We start from the raw sequence: 22,711 nt of genomic DNA, 5'->3' as shown, positions 1-22,711 counted from the left end.
GATCTGTTCTGCTTGTTTAGATCTGACTATCTGAGCTTCACCGGTTACATAACAGCTAGATTGCAGGGTTCCTGGCTGAAAATGAATCATAGCCTATTGAACCACCCCGGAGGACCTTGGATAGCATCCTCCAATCCTCCACAGGACCTAATGATCACTACAACACATATATTATGTCTTTCCTCAGTATGTCAAATTACACTGTAAATTTGTTTAGGGCACTAGGAAAGCAGTTTCCCTTAGCTGACGGAGCTTAAACGAAAAATAAAAAAGTAGTAGAAAATTCTAATTAAAATATCACGTGTTCACGTTAAACCGGACTCGGTCGTAATTGCTGAACAGTTGTTCTCTCGATCATAAAGCGGTGCCTCCCTCTCATTAAGCACCTGCCAAGAGCTCCTAGGCGCGCGGCTCCCACGCATTAGATGAATCGCACGCGCTCTCATCAGAAGGATTGAACTACTGCAGTCTCTCACAGCTCTGAACACCGACGTTCCATCAGTTGTTAGGAATTCTTTATCCAGGGAAATCGTGCGGAAGCGAAGACTTCTTCTTTGGAGTCACTAAACGTAAGTACTTAACTCAAATTACCAAACGAGATTTTAACCACCTGTTTGTTGAGGTGTATTTGTAGGCTGTTCTGGAGTGAGAGAATTTTTGAGATGCCAACGTATAGACCTTTTTATTATTGAAGTGTTTTATTTTTAATTATAATTAAGGTTTGCATTGTTTTCTAATCATTTTTATATATATATATATTTTCTGTATTTACAGTTCTTATATGTAATCTCATCTTACTAACTTGAATAACTGAACAATTAAACAGTTATTAATTGAAACGTACATAGTGTTCAAGAGCAGTATATGAATCCATGAGAATTTCTTGCTCAAACCAGACAGAAGGCACAGTATCCATAAGGATAGGCACAAGGATCCATAATTCCCAAATGGTTTTGGTTCTGCATATGATGTTAGCTTATATGTTATAAATATTCTGTTTCTGAGCACTATTTGGTGTACTACATCCTTATTGGTATCTATAGTTTAATTGTTTCCAGTTGTTCAGCTTTCATTAATCCATTAAGATACGCTCTCAGAATCTAAATAATTAAATGTTAAAATTAAATAAATAAATGTAAACCTTTTAGGTAGTAGTATGTACACTTTAGGTTCTAATGTGTACTGTTAAGGTATGTACCAATATGGACCATCTAGTTTTTTTTTTTTTTTTTTTTTTTTAAGAGTGTATGTGTTTTATTATTTCATTTTTTAATGTAGGTCTATTTATAAATATTATATTATTTATTAACAATTTTAACTTATTATTTATATTAAGTAAGTGCAGACAGACATTGCTAACTTGAATAATGGGCTAAAAATGTATATATGTGATCCTGGACCACAAAACCAGTCATAAGTAGCATGGGTATATTTGTAGCAATAGCCAACAATATATTGTGTGGGTCAAAATTATTGATTCCTCTTTTATGCCAAAAATCATTAGGATATTAAGCAAAGATCATGTTCCATGAAGATAACTTGTAAGTTTCCTGTCGTAACTATATACAAACTTAATTTTTGATTAGTAATATGCAACCTTAATGGCGATTATTCTCAATGTTTTGATTTTATTGCACCCTCAGAGTCCAGATTTTCAAACAGTTGTATCTCGGCCAAATATTGTCCTAACAAACCATACATCAATGGAATAAATATTTATTCAGCTTTCGGATGATGTATAAATCTCAATTTAAAAACAAAAAACAAAAATGAGGTTCCCATGTTCTGGATAAATAAAAAAATAAAAAAATAAATAATCACAATTTTAATTCAGCTGAAGGATAAATATCACATGGACTATTTTAAGAATGACCTACATTTCTGTGCCTTGTTGTCTATGGAGGGTCAGAGACCTCTTAGATTTCATCTAAAGTGTCTTAAAGGGGTTGTTGACTGGGTTTTTTCTAACATACACATTATTTTTCACATAATTTAGCTTTATTCTACACCGCTCTGTCCCTTCTCCTATGAACGCTCTGATGATTTCATGGTTTTATAAAGCCCCTCCCACAGAAAACACAATGGAGTCAGATTGGTTAGCTATCCCAGTGTGTTGTGATTCGCTAAACCGTCTAATGAGCTAATGGCATAGTTTTGGCGGCTTGGCAACAAATCTTCCTCTTCCCTAAAGCAGTGCCCCCTTTGTTGCATGTTCCCAAATTTCAGGGTTTGTGATGTCACCAACCCGGGAAGTAGCTTGCTGTAAGTCCCTACCAGCTATATTTGTAGGCATTCATTTTAAAAGACAATATCTCTGTGTGCATTGAACTTTCAGCGTCATAACTTTGCAGATATTGTTTATGCTCAAACAGCAACATTACACACTAACTAAACTTAAAAAAGTGAAATCACAATCAACCACCTCTTTAAAGGAGAACTTGTGCGTATGCACGAATGAACGAATCACTTCCCGAGATGACTCGTTCTTCCCGAGTCACATTAAAGATCTGTTCAAAATGAACGAATCATTCAAGAACGCACATCCCAGAGCCTGTGCTACACGAGCTTTTGTGCTTAAAAAGTATACACATTTTTATTTTTCTAAAAAAATGACAGATCGTTTCGCTAGATAAGACTCTTCTTCCTCGGCTGGGATCATTTAGATCAGGGGTGTCAAACTCAGTAGCCCTGCAGAGTTTTGTTCCAACCTTGCTGCAACACACATACTATGCAGTTTTCAATTAAGCCTGAAGGGCTTGATTAGTTGGATCAGGTGTGTTTAATTGGGGTTGCATCTAAACTCTGCAGGGCTGCGGCCCTCCAGGACCGGAGTTTGACACCCCTGATTTAGAACCTTTTGAAGCTGCATTTAAACTACATTTTGGAAGTTCAAAATCGGGGGCACAGTTGAAGTCCATTATATAAATAAAAATCCTGAAATGTTTTCCTCAAAAACCATAATTTCTTAATGACTGAAGACAGAAAGACATGAACATCTTGGATGACAAGGGGGTGAGTACATTATCTCTAAATTGTTGTTCTGGAAGTGAACTTCTCCTTTAATATGTGTTCCCGAAAATTAACAATGGTCTTATAGGTTTAGAACGACATGGGGATGAATAATTAATGACAGAATTTTCAGTTGATTGGGTGAACTATTACCCTTTAAAGTATTTATAAAATTGTAAGTATTTTAAGGGACCCCACAAATCTGGCATTTTAGCAGCAGGGAATGGAAATATACAATAAAAATCCACTGGTATATATTCAGAACACCAGGGGAATGCTTGTAGATTAGACAGGGAAAAATACTCCCCCAGAAAACAATAAAAATGTAGTATAGAGATGATTCATCAACATGTCTTTGAAAATATAAAAAACAGGGCTGACGCTGTTACGGTGGTCCCCGTTAAGTTTTTTTTTAGAGCTGCGCTGAGACTCTCTCTGATGCAAAAAAAACAGCTCTGGGGCTGAATGCATGATAAATTGTAATGTTATTTTAGAGCTTCTTTAAAGAACACAAAGACCTATATTTGCAGCACACGAGAATACAAATTATCATTACGAATTTGTCTCAGATGTTTGTTTTGAGGTTTTGAAGATGAATGAAGAGTCTGATATATGCTGTGCATATTAATAGACTGAGCGCCATCCTTATCTTTGCCTGTCCTGCTCCTTTGGCCTATAGCCAGATGCCCTACGTTGTCTCATATTTTATTCAGGTCCAGTCAGGTACATTTCGTTTCTTATATTTCAGCCATTATATTGTTCATACAGGGCCATTGAAAAAGATACTGATTACAATTTGCATGAGTGTTCGAAACTTAAAAATTCAAAAGATGATGATAATATAAAGATACTTTAATATAGCATAATATAGCATAATATAATATAGCATAATATAGCATAATATAATATAATATAATATCCCTTCAATAAAAAAGATGTTGATTTATGGTAGTTTTCTCTATATGACTAAGCACCTCACAGGTGGTGGTGGAGTGATATAGCAGGTATCTACAAAATGTCAAACAGATATTCACAGGGCTGATAAAATGAAGCATGGCGGTAGGTTTCATTCTGACCACGTATCATTGATTTTTGATTTCAGACTAGTAGAACACCAACTCCTCTCGCTTGCTTCCTGAAGATATCAATCACCGACAGACACTGTATTGGCACAACATGATTGACATTTAGTTCTCATTAATTCTCTGAATGCACACCCAATGGAGATTCAATTACTGGATGAAGAATAGGGTTTTGATAGTGTGACTGTGTGCATGTAGTGGAGTATGAAATATCCCGTGAGCCAAATAAACAGTGAAATTAAAACAAAATGAAATTCCTTCTAAGAAGCAAAATAATTGCTTGAATCTCCCATGGGGTGCTTTTGGAGCACAAATAAATGAGTTTGAATAGGGAGGATTTGTTTACTTTTATTTATTTCATTTGGTGAGAGGTGATATCTTCTAATATTGCCTTAAATATGTGGAAACATAATGAAATATTTAATTGCTTTGGTATGTCGACTTAATTATTTGTCTTCATCTTAATTAATTGAATGATGAAATTAAATATATTCTCATCTGTTACAAATAGCTGGTTTGGGGTGTTTTGATTGTGTGTTGAATCAAGAATATGTAAATTTGGCAAACATTCAAAAATTCTGAATACCTAATGAAAGGTTTTTCCCACAAAAATCAACAAATGTGACCCTGGACCACAAAACCAGTCTTAAAGGGGTCATCGGATGCAAAGTTAACTTTTACATGTTGTTTGAACATTAATGCTTGTTGGCAGTGTATGTACACATCTACCCTATAATGATAAATATCCATGCAGTGGTTTTAAATTAGTCTGTAAAAATAATATCCCCTTTTTCAAATCGAGCCATTCACAGATGCCTGTCGGTGTGATGCCGCTGCCACGATAGTTGATTGACATGAGCCCCTTACCTCAGACCTGCCTTACAGCAGTCCGACCTCTATTGTTTCGATGCCGAAGCAGGGATGTAAGTTAGACAAGAATATCTCAGATTGAGCGATTGAGGTGTTGTGTTGCTGGATGTAATAATGAACATAGTGGTCGTCATTTACTCCCGACATCTGAGCTGCTGAAGATGCAGTGGATTATACTTCCAGAATAACAATTTATAGATAATTTACTCACCCCCTTGTCATCCAAGAAAAATACAATTTGTATACTTTTTAATGCCAAACACCTGTCTTGTCTTACTCTGCTTGGACTGTTTTTGTTCCGGTTCATGACAGTTAGGGTATGTCGAAAACTCCCATCTCATGTTTTCCCTCAACTTCAAAATTGTCCTATATCGCTATTTTACCTTTTTTGTTAAGGGTGTTTGATGATCTTTGCATGTTCACGTTGCAAAGACTGGGTCGGAACTTCTGCAGCTAAGTAGGATGATTTTAAATGATTTTTGAAGTTGAGGGAGAAAATACAATTGGAGTTTTTCGATATACCCTAACTGTCTTGAGTCAGAATACACACAGTTCATGGAGAGAAAGGCAAGATGAGCATTTGAGATTAAAAAGTATTTAAATTGTATTTTTTTAATGAAAATAACCGATCGTTTTGCTAGATAAGACCTTTCTTCCTTGGCTGGGATCATTTACAACAGCATTTGGGATCGCTTGAAGCCGCATTTAAACTGCATTTTGGAAGTTCAAAATCGGGGCATTAAGTAATTAAGTAAAGATCATGTTCCATGAAGATAACTTGTAAGTTTCCTGTATACAAACTTAATTTTTGATTAGTAATATGCAACCTTAATGGCGATTATTCTCAATGTTTTGATTTTATTGCACCCTCAGATTACAGATTTTCAAATAGTTGTATCTCGGCCAAATATTGTCCTAACAAACCATACATCAATGGAATAAATATTTATTCAGCTTTCGGATGATGTATAAATCTCAATTTAAAAACAAAAATGAGGTTCCCATGTTCTGGATAAATAAATAAATAAAAATAAATAAATAATCACAGTTTTAATTCAGCTAAAGGATAAATATCACATGGACTATTTTAAGAATGACCTACATTTCTGTGCCTTGTTGTCTGTGGAGGGTCAGAGACCTCTTAGATTTCATCTAAAGTGTCTTAAAGGGGTTGTTGACTGGGTTTTTTCTAACATACACATTATTTTTCACATAATTTAGCTTTATTCTACACCGCTCTGTCCCTTCTCCTATGAACGCTCTGATGATTTCATGGTTTTATAAAGCCCCTCCCACAGAAATATGCAATGGAGTCAGATTGGTTAGCTATTCCAGTGTGTTGTGATTCGCTAAACCGTCCAATGAGCTAATGGCATAGTTTTGGCGGCATGGCAACAAATCTTCCTCTTCCCTAAAGCAGTGCCCCCTTTGTTGCATGTTCCAAAATTTCAGAGTTTGTGATGTCACCAACCCAGGAAGTAGCTTGCTGTAAGTTCCTACCAGCTATATTTGAAGGCATTCATTTTAAAAGACAATATCTCTGTTTGCATTGAACTTTCAGCGTCGTAACTTTGGAGATATCGTTTATGCTCAAACAGCAACATTACACACTAACTAAACTTAAAAAAGTGAAATCACAATCAACCACCCCTTAAAGGAGAACTCCACTTCCAGAACAACAGTTTACAAATACGAAAAACGACTCGTTCTTCCTGAGTCACTTTAAAGATCCCTTCAAAATGAACAAATCATTCAAGAACACGCATCTCAGAGCCTGTGCTACATGAGCTTTTGTGCTTAAAAAGTATACAAATTTTTATTTTTCTAAAAAAATGCCAGATCGTTTCACTAGATAAGACTCTTCTTCCTCGGCTGGGATCATTTAGAGCCTTTTGAAGCTGCATTTAAACTACATTTTGGAAGTTCAAAATCGGGGCACCATATCAGTCCATTATATGGAGAAAAATGCAGAAATGTTTTCTTCAAAAAACATAATATCTTTACGACTGAAGAAAGAAATACATGAACATCTTGGATGACAAAGGGGTGAGTACATTATATATGAATCTTTGTTTTGGAAGTGGAGTTCTCCTTTAAGTAGCATGGGTATGTTTGCAGCAATAGCCAAAAATATGGGTCAAAATGATCAATTTTTCCTTTATGCCAAAAATCAATAGGATATCAAGTGAACATTATATTCCATGAAGATATATTGTAAATTTCCTACCGTAAAAATGTCAAAACTGAACTTATGATTAGTAATATGCATTGCTAAGAACTTCATTTGGACAACTTTAAAGGCAATTTTCTCAGCATTTTTAATTTTTTTTTTGCACCCTCAGGTTTCACATTTTCAAATGGTCTTATCTCGGCTGAATATTGTCATATTCTAACAAACCATACATCAATGGAACGTTTATTAATTATTATCATGTATAAATCTACATTTAAAATAATTTACCCTTATGACTGGTTTTGTGGTCCAGGGTCACAAATCTTATTTAGCACCTCACACACTCCAATAAATTGGACATCATTGAGAACCATCAGCTACGCAAATTAAAGCAATTACACTTTGTTTCTGAAGGTGAAGGACAAGACTGTGTTCGATGCGCTTCCAATTCATTTCAGGAGAGTGCAACGTTATTGATTGAGGCCATGTGGTCAGACAGCCTCGTAATGATCTTGTGATCATGCCCATAAACATTTCAGTGCCCAGAAGCATTCCATCTGTTGACTTACACCTGAATCAAGATCAGATGACATCTGTAGGTGACCCAGGTGGCCCTATGTGTACAAACATCCACACCATGGCTTTATTTAGCAGGTTTTAGAGGCAGTTCCACTGCACAAGGCTGAATCTAATTCTACTCTTTGTTCTTTATGCCCAAGGCATGAATTTTGATAGTGTAGTAGTGCCTTGAGCAGTATTAAAGTAATAGTTCACCCGAAAATGAAAATTTGCTAAAAATGTACTCACCCTAAGGCCATCCAAGATGTAGATGAGTTTGTTTCTTCATGGGCACAGATTTGGAGAAATGTAGCATTCATGTGCTCATCTTGCAGTGAATGGGTGCCGTCAGAATGAGAGTTCAAACAGCTGATAAAACATCACAATAATCCACAAGTAATCCACACAACTCCAGTCAATCAGTTAACATCGTATGAAGTAAAAATACATGAGGAAAAGCATTTTAAACACTTAGTTCTGACCAAAATATACCTTAATCCACAATTATGCTTCCTCCAGTTCCTCAAAAAAAAAAAAAAAAAATCTGTTCAATGTTGTTCTTTCGGATCAAAATCAAAGAACATATTTGTTTAAAACTGTTTAATCCATGCATACTTTTCTCCTGATTTAGACTAAATAACTTTTTCACTGGAGAAAGCAATATTTATACTTGGATTTTAGCCATTTATTTTAACCTCAGTTTGACATTAAACACATTAATTATGGATTTGTTTCTTACAAACACACAGCATTTTACTTCACAAGATTGTATGGATTGGAGTCATGTGGGTTACTTGTGGACTAATGTGTTTTTATCAGCTATTTGGACTCTCGTTCTGATGGCACCCATTCACCGCAGATGATCGTTTGGTGAGCAAGGGAATGCTAAAGTTTTCCAAATCTGTTGCCATGAAGAAACAAACTCATCTACATCTTGAATGACCTGGTGAGTAAATATTCAGATAAACTTATATGCATGAATGTTTCGCCAATCATTCTTACATATTTGGCTCTTTAGCGACCCGGCAAAAAATGCTCTTGATATTTTAAGAACAGTTACAAAAGAATAAAATAAAGCATATTTTGTTACCTTTTGAAATTTAAAAGGGTTCAATTTAAGGAGATAATTTTGCTATCGCCGTCATCGTCAGAGTGCACTTCCACAGTACATTCAGAATCTGGCTCATATTTACAATCTCAACCATATTCTCATAACTATCATTTTAAATTACTTCAAAATCAATATTTTGATCACTGGCAGCTTATTCACAACATCCACCATCAAATAACAGTGCTTTGTATATTTTATTGCGTACAGTAATTGCTCTGCAATAAAGTCATTCAAGCCAGTTCAATTTTTGCATATGATATTCTTTTGTTTAATGCCTGCGATAATTATGAGTGAAACATCACGTCATTGTCTATCAAACAGTGCCACCTTGAGGAACAATGGTGAATTGCATGTATTGAGTCTGAAGATATTTACATATTGTTGCGTGTGAACTATATACTTTATTATACTTTTTTTTTTTTTTTTTTTTTTTTTTTTACAATATTACACACCACGTCTCTAGTGACCCTATACACTTTTTACAAAAAAATTAATCAGAAAACAGATATTCTTTCTTTTTTTTCCTGTTATATTGTTTATAAAGAATAGATTGAGAAATACTAAGAAGGCTGATGTCAAACTCAAAAAAATGAAGGAGGGAGAGGGTAGTGAATGATGTCCCGGGTCGCTAAAGACCCGGGGTATGCATTTAAGGGTTAAAGGAATATCATTGCTACCAGCCTGATGTGCCATCACCATCCAATCACCCAGAAGGCTTTTTGGCACAGCCAGTGCTGAAAGTTTGAGAAGGACAGATCTTCAGTCATTCTGCATCTGGCAATGTGTTCTGATATCTCTCCATGACAGTCTGTTGTTGTTTGCTCTCTAAAGCAGAGATTGCAAAGAATCGCATAACCTCTTGAGATGCGTTGCGTAAGATTTATGTAGCCTACTCCAAGGCACAATTCTTTATTTTGGTTAAAAATGAGTGAGTCCTGAGTGAAATTACAACTTCCAGATGGTTACATCAGACCTTGGGATGAATGCAAGTTTAAATGTGTAAAACGTTCTTTTGGGGGAATTGAAATTCAGTGTAGCTACTTCAGTGATGCTCTTTCAGAACGGTTTGGTATTGTGAACAATTCATTGCTGCATGCTATTCAAAAGAAAAAAAAAATCCTAAATGTAATAACTTGCTCTTTTTATGAAATGTCCTTTTCCATTGACTGCAGTAACCATTTACCCACCTGGTTACCGCTAGCGGCAGCCACTGCATTAAACTACTCTAGTAGCGCAACCACAAAAAGTTGTTTTTTACTTGTTTCTGCCCCAAAACTCTGTTCCCTTCCCCAGATATTACACCCACTGGTCTGCTGGCAATTTCTGTGTGTTACGTAGGTAAATGTTGTTTATTGCTAAATACTCTTTTATGTCTTTTTTTTAATGAAATGAAAATTGTGTTTTGTTGTGCTCATTTTGTAAATGGCTGAAAATATTAGGAAATGCATTTTACAGAATGTCTGTTTACACTAAGTGCAAATAACCCATCATATTGGCAAAGGCAATTACATTAACTCTGCCTAACATTTTGCTTGAGCCAGACTACATTACAAAAGAACCAGTAGAGTGGAGAGGAAGGACTTTTGATGATTCACGTTTTAATTTGGCCTTTTCCGACCCCATTCTTCCTTTTCCAATCGCATATCAGTGTAAATAAAGTGCTTAATGTATGTAATAGTGGGAATAAAGTATTTAACAGGTATTTAATAGCTTTATAATTGAAATTGGACATGGTGTCCTCGCATTGATTAGGCAAACTGGCAGCTCCTATTGTCACCATGCTCAAAACTGTGGCTCCCTTCCTAGACCTAATAAAACAAATTTACTGAACAGTAGGTTCAGCATGATTGAGGGTTATGGGTAGGTGTAGGCTTAGGCTTAAGGGTAACACTTTAGTATAAGGAAAAAGTCTTTCTAATAACTAGTTAATATAGTTACTTAGTTAGCATGTCTATTAGTACTTATAAAGCACCTATTCTGCAAGACCATATTCTACATCCCTAATCCTATCTAATACCTGAACTTGACAACTACCTTACTAATGTCACACCCCTGTGGACTGTTTATGTTGGTTTCTCCCTCTTGTGCCCATATTTGGATGTTCCTGTTTCCTGTCCTCGTTTATCATCATTAGTTAACCTTGTATCACCTGTGCCTTAATTATGTTCATCGTAATCACATGTCTTTATAAGTTGCATTCAGTTCAGTGTTTGTCGTCCGGTCTGCTCAATGTATGCATGGTTTTACCCTCCTGCTGTGAATTAACCTGTTTTGGATTTACCAGTGGAATATAATAAAGACTTTATCTTTGACCTTCGTCTTCATTCGCCCCTCCCTCACACGATACGTGACAGAAAAAATGGAAGGAGCCGCTATTACAACCACCCTGTGGACCTCCCAGAGACCACAGGACTAAGCTTGAGGGAAGGGATCCTCTGGTGTCTGGAGAGTGTCCGGCCCCAATCCAGAACCATCCCACCGGCCGTTCCCGAGTCAAGACCGCCGGCCACAATGCCCGCTACGGTGGATGTTCCAGTGGGGTGTGAGGGTGCTGAGGACACCACCTCCCACTGCACCGCCACTGAGGGTTTAAATATGGAACAAGATTTTATTGATTTCTCTAAGGATATATATGTGGAACTTCCTGCCTGCCCTGAACTACCTGCCTGCCAGGATTTCCCACCCACCCTCCCTCTCTCTGTTATCTCCTCCTATCATCCCAGTTGCCTCAGTCCCACCACCACTGTCTCCTGGCAGCCTCGCTGCTCACCCTCAGCCCACCACCTGTGCGGTGGGCTCGCCGTGGGTCTGCCAGTCTCCATCGGTGTCATGGCTGGAGGATTCCTCATCTCCGCCTCCAGCCTCTGAGTCCTGGACTCCGCCTTGGCCCTCTGACCCAGCGGCTCCACCCCGGCTCTCTGCTCCTTCGTCTCCACCATTGCACATCGGCCCACTAGCTCCACCGGGCTTCCTCGTCCCTCCGTCTCCGCCTTGGTTGGTCGTTATCACGCCATTGCCTCAGGACTCCACTCCTCTGGCTGTGCCTCGTCGCTCTGTCCCACCGACTCTGTTGGGCTCCTCCCTCTCTCCAGCTCCACCCCAGTCCTCTGTCGCTCTGGCTCCGCTGTGGACCTCCAGATCTCCGACCTTCTTCTCAGTTGCCAGAGCCTTGGGTTCCGTCTTGGCCCTCTGGATCCTCGGTGTCGCCCAGGATCATCGGCTCTCTGTCTCTGCCTCTGGCTCCACAACCACCTGCTCCGCCGCCGTCGGTCGCCCCCCTGGAGTCGTCAGTCCTTCCTCCACCATGGCTCCTCTCTGTCGGCTCTGCCGTGGGCCACCATCATAGCTGCGGCCTGGGTCTTGTCTGGCTCCTCCGTCCGTCGGATCTGCCCTGGATCCTTCTGTCTCTTCCTTGGCTCCTCCCTCAGCCGTCACCACCCTGGACTTTGTTTGTTGTCCTTGTCGCTGGAGTCAGTCCTCCGCCAGAGCCTCCTCATACACTCCTTTGTTTTTGTTTTGTTCTACAGCACAAGGTCACGCCTTCTGGGAGGGGGTAGTAATGTCACACCCCTGTGGACTGTTTATGTTGGTTTCTCCCTCTTGTCCCATATTTGGTTGTTCCTGTTTCCTGTCCTTGTTTATCATCATTAGTTAACCTTGTATCACCTGTGCCATAATTATGTTCATCGTAATCACCTGTCTTTGTAAGTTGCATTCAGTTCAGTGTTTGTCGTCTTATCTCATCAGTGTATGCGGGGTTTAACCCTGCTGCTGTGGATTTACCTGTTTTGGATTTACCTGTGGAATATAATAAAGACTTTATCTTTGACCTTAGTCTTCGTTTGCCCCTTCCTCACACAATACGTGACAACTAACTATTAATAAGCAGCAAATTAGGAGTTTATTGAGGCAAACGCTGTAGTTAATGGTTTGTTAATTGCGAGAACTGGACCTTTAAAATAAAGTTTGACTGGCTTTAGGGACAGAGACAATAAGGTTTGAATCAGGCAGCATCCATTTATGAATTTAATAAATATACACTGAACATGTTATTGTGTACTGTTATTGCACTGTACAAGTACAAATAGCATGTAACTATTTGCATAAATGGCATCTAATTTCTATTTACATTTAGTTCCAACACTTAAGTTTTTCTAGATTAATTCTCACTGTTAACTAATTGCTTATTACCATGCATATTACTAGCATATTGGCTGTTTATTAATACTTATGAAGCACATATTAATACCTTATTTTACGTGACCATATTTTAGATCCCTTAAAGGATGTTTACTCCTTAATTAAAATTTCCTGATAATTTACTCACTCCATGTCATCCAAGATGTTCATGTCTCTCCTTTTTCAGTCGAAAATAAGTTAGTCCTACATCAGTGCAGAAGTACTGACCCAGTGTTTATAATGTGAACATGCAAAGAAGGTCAAACACCCTTTACAAAAAAGGTAAAACAGCGATGTTGGACGGTTTTGAAGTTGGAGGAGAAAATGAGATGGGAGTTTTTCAACATACCCTAACTGTATTGACCCCGATTACACAGAGTATGTATGCACATCGCAGAGCTAGACAAGACAAGCATTTGAGGTTAAAACGTTTTTTTTAATTAATTAATTTATTTATTTTTAGAAAATGACCAATCGTTTACCTAGATAAGACCCTTATTCCTTGGCTGGGATCATTTAGAGCCCTTTGAAGCTGCACTGAAACTGAATTTGGACGTTCAAACTCATGGGCACCATTGAAGTCCACTATATGGAGATAATTCCTGAAATGTTTTCCTCAAAAACCATAATTTCTTTACAACTGAAGAAAGAAAAGCATGAACATCTTGGATGACAACGGGGTGAGTACATTATCTGTAAATTTTTGTTCTGGAAGTGAACAACTCCTTTAATCCTTAATTAATAGTGAGAATTGGTCCCTAATCTAAAGTGTGATCAAACACTTATTGTAAATATTGCACTTGGCTAAATTCTAGTTAAAGTATATCTCCCAACCCCAACAGTTAGGCAGTCAGGTATCCACCATGGGCATTATTCCGACTTTAAAAAGGGATAAGAAATGGTGGGGTGCCAGTATGAAATCAAAATTGACCCTATTTACTTTTTTAATATACAGTGCTGGTGTTATTGTGCATAATTCATTTGCTTTGAGATCTTTTATCAGAATGTAATAACTTGCTCTTGCTCTGAAATGACTTTTCTATTCGGCTGTTTTTCATCAGTAAATCCCTTTTACTTTTCAACCCCTCCCCTCCGACCACCTGGCTTCATTCTGATTTGAAAAATAACAATTTCTCATGAGCCAATCAAATCAAAAATAGATAAAATAAAATCTCGCCCTACATTCTTTAAATTTCCTGTTTCGCTTGGAAATACATCACATGGTTTTGCATTAAATGTTACAAACCTTCATTCAGAGCATCCACATTGGAAATACATTGGGGGAAAAAAAGCACATTTCACACATATTTTCTATCCAACCCTCACTAAGCCTAACAAAATTAATCATTTCCAAAGTTTTCACATGTTTTCTGAATCACCAGGTTTGTTTACTTGTTTTTGATTTGCTATTTTACACTGGGAACATGTGTCAAGGCTGATGAAGCCTCAGTACCAACAAAGCAGTGACAAATCTGCTGCACCATATTAGTGTTCAATGAATTAACAAAGTATAGGCCATTTGGGAGGGAACTGTGAGACCTTCCAACGCTTATATATTCACTGAAACTTCTCGCAATTACCTTTGGTCTTCTGGGATTCTCAGAGAAAAGGAATTGCCATGTAGCAGGTAACCCAGGCAGGGATTTAAAAGCCTTCAAGGCATATCACATATTCAAATACTTTTAATAGACTGTAAATCAAGAAATTATTGGTGTGAGATATATAGTCCCTATCGACGCACACCTATGGATCCTGTGATTTGTTTTCTTTAGTAGAATATGGCTTTTATCTTTGTAAAGAAATAATCATTTTCCAAAATAAGGTCTAATGTCTTGTTTTACATACTCAAGAAATTAATACTTTATATTACTGTGAGTAAATGTTGGATAAAGATTAAAATTAAAGTGAATTTGTACACTTGAAAATGCACAATGCTGTACATATTACTGCTAATCTGATATTCAGCTTAACCTACGCTTTAAGAATTTTGTGAGCTGTCTCTGTTGACAGCGTTTTAAAGCATTATAAGTGCATCAAGGTTGTTTCAAACGGTGGGTAGCATAATTATTCTGCCTCCTAAAATATCTTATTTTAACCTGATTCCATGGCAGCTTCACCTGCAATCCCAGAATGCATTATGAGGCCTGTAAAAACAATTGGTCATGGTGAGCTGAGGTGCATTTGCCAAAATACAATTCCATCTTTTATATTTACTCATATAATATCAACATGCATTAACAGGTTTTAGATACATGTACATGATATATATGTCAAAACAGTTGAAGTCAAAAGTTTACATACACCATGCAGAATCTGCAAAATGCTAATTATTTGACCAAAATAAGAGGAATCATACAAAATGCATGTTATTTTTTATTTAGTACTGATCTGAATAAGATACTTCAAATAAAAGATTTTTACATATAGTCCACAAGAGAAAATAGTAGTTGAATTTATTAAAATGACCCTGTTCAAAAGTTTGCATACGCATGATTCTTAATACTGTGTTTTGTTGCTGTTGTTTTTTGTTTGTTTAGTTAGTGATAGTTCTTCATGAGTCCCTTGTTTGTCCTGAAAAGTTAGACTGACCACTATTCTTCATAAAAATTCTTCAGGTCCCACAAATTCTTTGGTTTCTCAGCATTTTGTGTATTTGAACCTTTTCCAACAATGATTGTATGATTGAGATCCATTTTTCACACTGAAGACAACTGAGGGACTCATATGCAACTATTACAGAAGATTTAAACGCTCACTGATGCTTTTCAGCCAGGGGTGAAAACTTTTGAACAGAATGAATTTGTGTACATTTTTCTTATTTTACCTAAATATCATTTTTTTTTTTTTCATTTAGTACTGCCCTTCAGAAGCTACAGAAGATACTGATGTTTCCCAGAAGACAAAATAAGTTAAATTTACCCTGATCTTCAAATTCAAAAAAGTTTTCACCCCCTGGCTCTTAATGCATTGTTTCCTTCTGAAGCATCAGTGAGTGTTTGAACCTTCTGTAATAGTTGCATATGAGTCCCTCAGTTGTCCTCAGTGTGAAAAGATGGATCTCAAAATCATACAGTCATTGATGGAAAGGGTTAAAATACACAAAAATGGTGAAAAACCAGTTTAACTCTTTAGGACAAACAAGGGAGTCATAATGAACTTTCATTTAAAAAAAAAAAAAAACGGCTCATTCAGGTAACAACACAGTATTAAGAATCAAGTGTATGCAAACTTTTAAACGGTAAATGCAGCTATTATTTTCTCTTGTTGACTATATGTCAACATATAAAAGTGAAATATCTTATTGAGGTCAGTACTAAAAAAAAAAAAATACATGCATTTTGTATGATCCCTCTTATTTTGGTAAAAATAATTAACATTTTGCAGATTCTGCAAGGTGTATGTAAACTTTTGACTTCAACTGTATTTGTATGGGTTAGATATGTTAATAAATGAAATTGTATTAACTTGTAATTTCTTTCATATATGTTTGTACTTCATATGACAAAATATTTAATATACAGAGATGTAATATAGGCTATGTATGTATATAACATTTGCCCTTGAGAAAGTGGTAAAAAGCTGCCAGTCTGAACAGTTAGGACCCCCAAAATACAGTGTGAACTAGTTTGGAATTAAGTGTGAAAGCAACGTTATCAAAGTATTAGCTTAGCAACATGCTAATACAAGAGTCTATTAGAAACAATTTTGAATTGAGGCTTTTATGCATGTTGTGTGAGGAGCACTACCTGTATGATGTATATGAAAAGCATTTTAGATTGGTGACTTCATTCTTTAAAAGGGCAAAAAAACAGACAGCATGGCAGCACACTACTTTTTGAACCAGAGCCAGTGTTTGTAGCTGAAGCAATGTATTTAATGTATTTGAAGCAGCTGTATTTATAGTGCCAATAAAGGTTTAAATCTTAAAAATATCATTAGAGGGCAGAGTGCTAATAGTGTTTAAACAGCCTGATTGGAACAGTCTGATCCTATTCTAACCAACTGTAGGAAGTGAGAAGTGTGGCTGGCAGGAGAAAATAGCTAACTGGGATTTTCTTAATTTGATCACACTGACTAGCATGGCTTGGCATTGAGAAAGACAGGGTTGGCCATCTATTTCCAGCTTTTTGAGCAGTCAACGTGCTCACTGGTGTGTTTCCACTGCACTGTGAAAAATGAATCACTGAACTTGTGTGGAGCGTATTAGATTGACAGTGCAGCACCAACGTCTTTCAGTGTTATCAGCATCTTACTGCCAGGCCAGATTACAGCTTCACCAGGAGTGACGCAAATAGTAAACATTTTAAGATGCTTTCATCTAGCTTGGCATGCATAAGCATAAATCCTATTTCCCCAAACAGAAAACTAAAAAGTGATAAGTACCTTTTAAGTAATGTACCCCGCATATTTTTAAACGTGCCGTGTAATGCTGAAAACCGTCTTGTGCTCATAAGAGGTGGTAAATATGGACAAGGGGACGAGCACACAAATTTGACACCTTGAGAACTGCAGAGCAAACAGTATCAAAAAGACGGCTTGAGTGTACATTTGAAATAGACTTACTTCAACGGTTATTTAATTTGTCCAATAATAATGAATATCACAGAATAATTCTGTCTTTTTTTTTCTTAACATGAAATCATGTTTTGTGTTTATTGTCATTTCTGAAAATTTTTGAAATAGAATAAACTCTTTTGTTGTGCTAAACATTTTTTCATGGCTGGCAACAATTGTGCCACAACTGAGGGACAGTCTTATGTTTGAAAATGAGATTAAATACTTTTCACACAGTAATTGTTGAAATTATTTGTTTATCAGTCTTGGCTTCAGTTATTTTATATATATATATGTGTGTGTATATATATATATATATATATATATATATATAAAATATCTTGCAATTTTTCCGAAAAATATTCTTCACGATAGAAACACAAATAAATGCTTACATTACTGGCAACAATTATAGACACTATGCACATTTTGTTAATAATTTTAGGTAACACTTTATTTTAAGGTGTCATAATACAGAGTAATTACCTAATTACGCACGTAGTAGTAGCCATTGTACTTACATGAAGCAAAATGTACTTACTATGTAACTAAGTTATGGAACAGCCTGTAATTACAGGTTGTAATTATGTAGATGTAATAGGCAGCTACTTTTACACATACGTAACAGACTGAGTCTGTTACACAGCTACATATGTAACCAAAAGATTGTTACATAAGTGTTGCACACTTTATACAACGTAATTAAAAATGTACACAGACATAAGCTACTTAAAATAAAGTGTATCAAAATTGTACTTAAGTGTACTTCATGTGTATCTATACTGTACAACTTATCCACACTGTAAAAAACAATTTGTTGAGTCAACTTAAAATAATTTGTAACCTGGCTGCCTTAAAATTTTAAGTTCAGTCAGCTCAAAAAAAGTTTATTCAACTTGAAATGTTAAATTATACTAAGTGACAACTTAGATATTTGATTTGAATCGACTTAAAATTTTAAGGCAGCTGGGTTACTTACCCATATGTTAAGTTTAGCAAACACAAATATCTAAGTTGTTACTTAGTACAACTTAACATTTCAAGTTGACTAAACTTATTTTAGTTGACTGAACTTAAAATTTTAAGGCAGCAGGGTAACAAATTATTTTAAGCTGACTCAACAAATTGTGTTTTTTTTTATTTTTTACAGTGCAGCTGCACCTTAGTTTGATTTAACCCACCAGTACACAGCTTAAATGCATGTAATACTTTTATAATTACATTACAATTACATAATATTATACAGACGTAAGCTACTTAAAATAGCGTATCAAGATTGTACTTAAGTAGCCGTGTAACAGACTCGGCCTGTTACATATCGTCACCTTAGAATTATAAGGTTCTATTTGACATTTCTGTCAAAATTGAGTTATTCACATATTCTTATTCTGTGACAACATATTTACATTATGTGATATTTCTTTTGTAAGCTGTTTACATTTTCGGCCTTTTTTTTAGAAAACAAAAATGGTTTTATCTACAGAAGTCTATGGAACGCAAAAACTTTTAAGCTAAATATCTAAAAAGTGCTCAGAATGCAGATAGAACCTTATCATTCTAAGGCGACGATATGTGTAACAGTAGCTGCCTATTACATCTACATAATTACAATCTGTAATTACTAACTGTTCCATAACTTTGTTACATGGTAAGTACATTTTTTTTTTTACAGTACAACAGCTAATACTAAGTACTTAATTAGGTAATTACTCCGTATTATGGACACCAAGTGTTACCCATTATTTTATACAAAAAAATATATTAAAATGCAATAATTATTTTACTATAATTAGGGCACTGTGAAGTATTGTGAAAACGCTCAACAATTAATTTTGGTGAACCACCACTATAGCTGCAAAACGATTAGTCACGATTAATCGATTCAGAATAAGTTTGTTTACACACTACAGTATATGTGTGTGTATTGTGTATATTTATTATGCATATATAAATACACATACAAACACACACACACACATATATGCATATATTAAAATATTTGTATGTATTGTATGTATTTTTATGTAAACACTTGTATATGATTTATATTATATTTTAATAAATATTTTACATATAAATCTAGTATATTTTTCCTTAATATATACATATATGTGTGTGCATTTGTATATACGTAATAAATATACACAGTACATATAGTATGTAAATATAAACTTTTTATTTTGAATCGATTAATCACGACTAATCGTTTTGCAGCTCTAACCACCAATGTAGAAACTCTCGGGGACTGAAATATTACAGAATCCCAGGAATAATCCACACAGTGTTGGGAAGGTTACTTTTGAAAGGTAACAAGATACCCTATTTAAAATGTAATAAGTATTTTAACTGTTTTGATTACTTCATTAAAGTAATGTAACTGATTACATTTGATTACTTTTCAAAATCCTTCATCACTTGAACTAAGATTATAATTTTAAAGCGCAGCCACCATAAAATCAAGCATTGGTGTTTCATATTTTAGAGCAGTCAGTGCAATTTGGAAGTGTCCTAAAATGGTGTCCTTTTTTGTCACATCCATAACGCATGGTTATTTCCCTTTTTTTGACATAGAAAACTTGTGCATAGACTGATATTTTTTTATGTTTAGACTCTATCAACAAGGGTTTATTAAAATATAAACAGATGGTTCAGTATATTGGTAACATATACATTCTCTAAGCATTTATATGTCACATCCATAATGCAAAATGTCACATCCATAATGCTGGATTTGCCCATTACACATTTTTCTCAGTAACTGTAACAGATTACAGTTACATTTATTTTGTAATGAAATTACATAATGTCGTTACATGTAACTAGTTACTCCCCAACACTGTACATACATACATGCATGCATGCATACATACATACATACATGAATTAATGTTTCTATGTCAGTTTTAGTATGATCTTATATAATAAATAACCTTTATTATATCTTCTTATATAATAAATAACCTTTAATGAGATTAAAATCTGTTTTGAAATCTGTCTGCTATGGTTTTAATAAATATAAACACCTGGGAAATACGTTCTAGAAATACCCACTAAAATAATGAGGTTAACACAAATCCTCTAGATCAAGGTTTGACTGATTTAAGACTTGCGTTGATAGAAAACATGCTTTTAATTTCACACCTCATGATATCAGTGTAAATTGCTGTCAAAGTCAACATGTTCTCTTGTTCTAACGGCAATGAGTTCTGCTCTCACTAATACTTTTTCTTTATCCATCTCTTACAGCTCACAACCGTACTTTCACCATGGACCCCATCAACTGCTCATCTGTGGATCTCTCTGATGTTCTGGCCAGCAGGATGAGTCCCAGTAAGATCCTCCTCTCCCTGACTCTCTCCTTCCTGGCAGTGGCGACCACCGCCATCAACTCCCTGGTCATCACAGCTATCCTGATCACCCGCAAACTCCACCAACCCGCCAACTACCTCATCTGCTCTCTAGCTGTGACAGATCTTCTAGTAGCTGTTCTAGTAATGCCCGTCAGCATTGTGTACATTGCAGAAGAGTCGTGGGTTCTCGGTCCAATCGTGTGTCACCTGTGGTTGGGTGTTGATGTTACGTGCTGCACCTGCTCAATTTTACACCTAGCCGCCATTGCGCTCGATCGATATCGCGCCATTACCGATGCCGTGGCGTATTCCCAGAAACGCACGTATAAGAGAGCAATCATAACCATTTTAGCCCTGTGGACACTGTCTGTGCTGGTGTCTTTACCACCTTTAGTGTGGAGGAAATTCCCGGTGGAACACAAAGATGGGGAGAGGGAAGTCATGGACTGCTTGATCGAGCATGACCATGTGGCCTTCACTGTCTACTCAACTTTTGGAGCATTTTATATTCCACTGGCCCTCATTTTGGTGCTTTACTACAAGATCTACAAGGCGGCGGAGACTCTGCGTAACCGTCGAGGGAGCAGCCGATTGGTCAAACAGACAGTGAGCAGCGTCATGCTTCCTGGAATGAGCTCCGATAAAGACATCGCCCTCAGTCCTGACACATTCTGCCCAGTCGAGAAGTCATTTTCGGATCCATCGACAGATGGGGAAAGGATGCGTATTACTTCATCATCAGGTAATCTCATCAAGGTCCGTAGGAACCCAGGGGCCAGGGAGAGACGGGCGGCTTTGACGTTAGGACTAATCCTGGGAGCCTTTGTGATTTGTTGGTTACCGTTCTTCCTAAAGGAGGTAATTGTGAATATTTGCCCGACCTGCAGCACTTCCGCTGTGCTTGCAGATTTCCTCACCTGGCTTGGGTACCTCAATTCCCTCATCAATCCGCTAATATACACCATCTTTAATGAGGACTTTAAGAAAGCATTTAAAAGACTTCTGCCTCTCTGCTGCACCAGCATTCTGTGAAACTGACTAAGAAGGAAAGAAAAAGATGTGGTTTCAAATGACAAAACTTTGTATTTAAAGCTGCAAATTACAATGACAGTCCTGTCATACTGTAAATTGGTGGACTTCTGCAAAAATTACACACCTTTCAGAGACATTTTAACTGTATATTGTTTATATAGTGCCTGTGAATACTTTGGTACATGAATGCATGTAAAAACCAACTCATTTACTCCACTTAAAGATTTCAGTATTTTAAAATTGAGGATTTTATATAAAATGAAAAAGCGTCTGGTGCACAAATGTGATGTAAATCAACTCCACCATGGGGGCAAAGTTTGGCTGGTTAGCATGGTCCAGTTAGCCCCTACTGATGTATCATAACTACACCATCTGGATCCCAAAATATTTTTTCTTCATTAACAGCCATTGAAAATTTGATGTGTACTGACAAAATAAAAATTTGAAACATAGAAATCTTCATTTTAGTATATTTTATTAAATGCTTTGTCAATTACCAATTTTTTGCAGGCTCTTAAAAGTGTGACAGTGGGAATACCTTTCACAGTGCAGCTAGTGAAGGGCTTTGGATTGCATGTTCGTGTTTCAGGACCACCTTTATCGTAATGGCATTTTTAGTAATTCTAAATGATACAGAGGTTTCTGAGTTGTGGTGGTGGAAGAGGTGTGATGATTTAAAACATTGTGGAAACACTGATCTTTATTATAGATGATGTCATATATCTGTTTTTTTTTTTTTTTTTTTTTTTTTTTTTTTTTTTTTTAAAGGAAACCATTTTAAAAGTTATTTTGA

The 22,711-nt window shown here is 36.3% G+C and overlaps 1 protein-coding gene across 1 annotated transcript; it reads left to right on the top strand.

Annotated features, from left to right (window-relative positions):
- Positions 1–392: 392 nt before the first annotated feature.
- Positions 393–22,357, top strand: htr1fb (5-hydroxytryptamine (serotonin) receptor 1Fb). The gene is made up of 2 exons (XM_051108656.1): positions 393–569; positions 20,783–22,357. The coding sequence occupies exon 2, from the start codon at positions 20,803–20,805 to the stop codon at positions 21,916–21,918; it is 1,116 nt and encodes a 371-aa protein (XP_050964613.1). The 5' UTR covers positions 393–569; positions 20,783–20,802; the 3' UTR covers positions 21,919–22,357.
- Positions 22,358–22,711: the final 354 nt, after the last annotated feature.

Source organism: Labeo rohita, chromosome 1 (assembly GCF_022985175.1).
Source record: "Labeo rohita strain BAU-BD-2019 chromosome 1, IGBB_LRoh.1.0, whole genome shotgun sequence".
In the NCBI taxonomy this organism is placed as follows: domain Eukaryota; kingdom Metazoa; phylum Chordata; class Actinopteri; order Cypriniformes; family Cyprinidae; genus Labeo; species Labeo rohita.
Note: the sequence above shows the minus strand (reverse complement) of the source record. Positions and strands in the feature narration are given on the sequence as shown.

Coding starts and splice junctions, on each gene's coding strand:
- htr1fb (XM_051108656.1), top strand. CDS start 20,803: ATGGACCCCATCAACTGCTCATCTGTGGATCTCTCTGATGTTCTGGCC.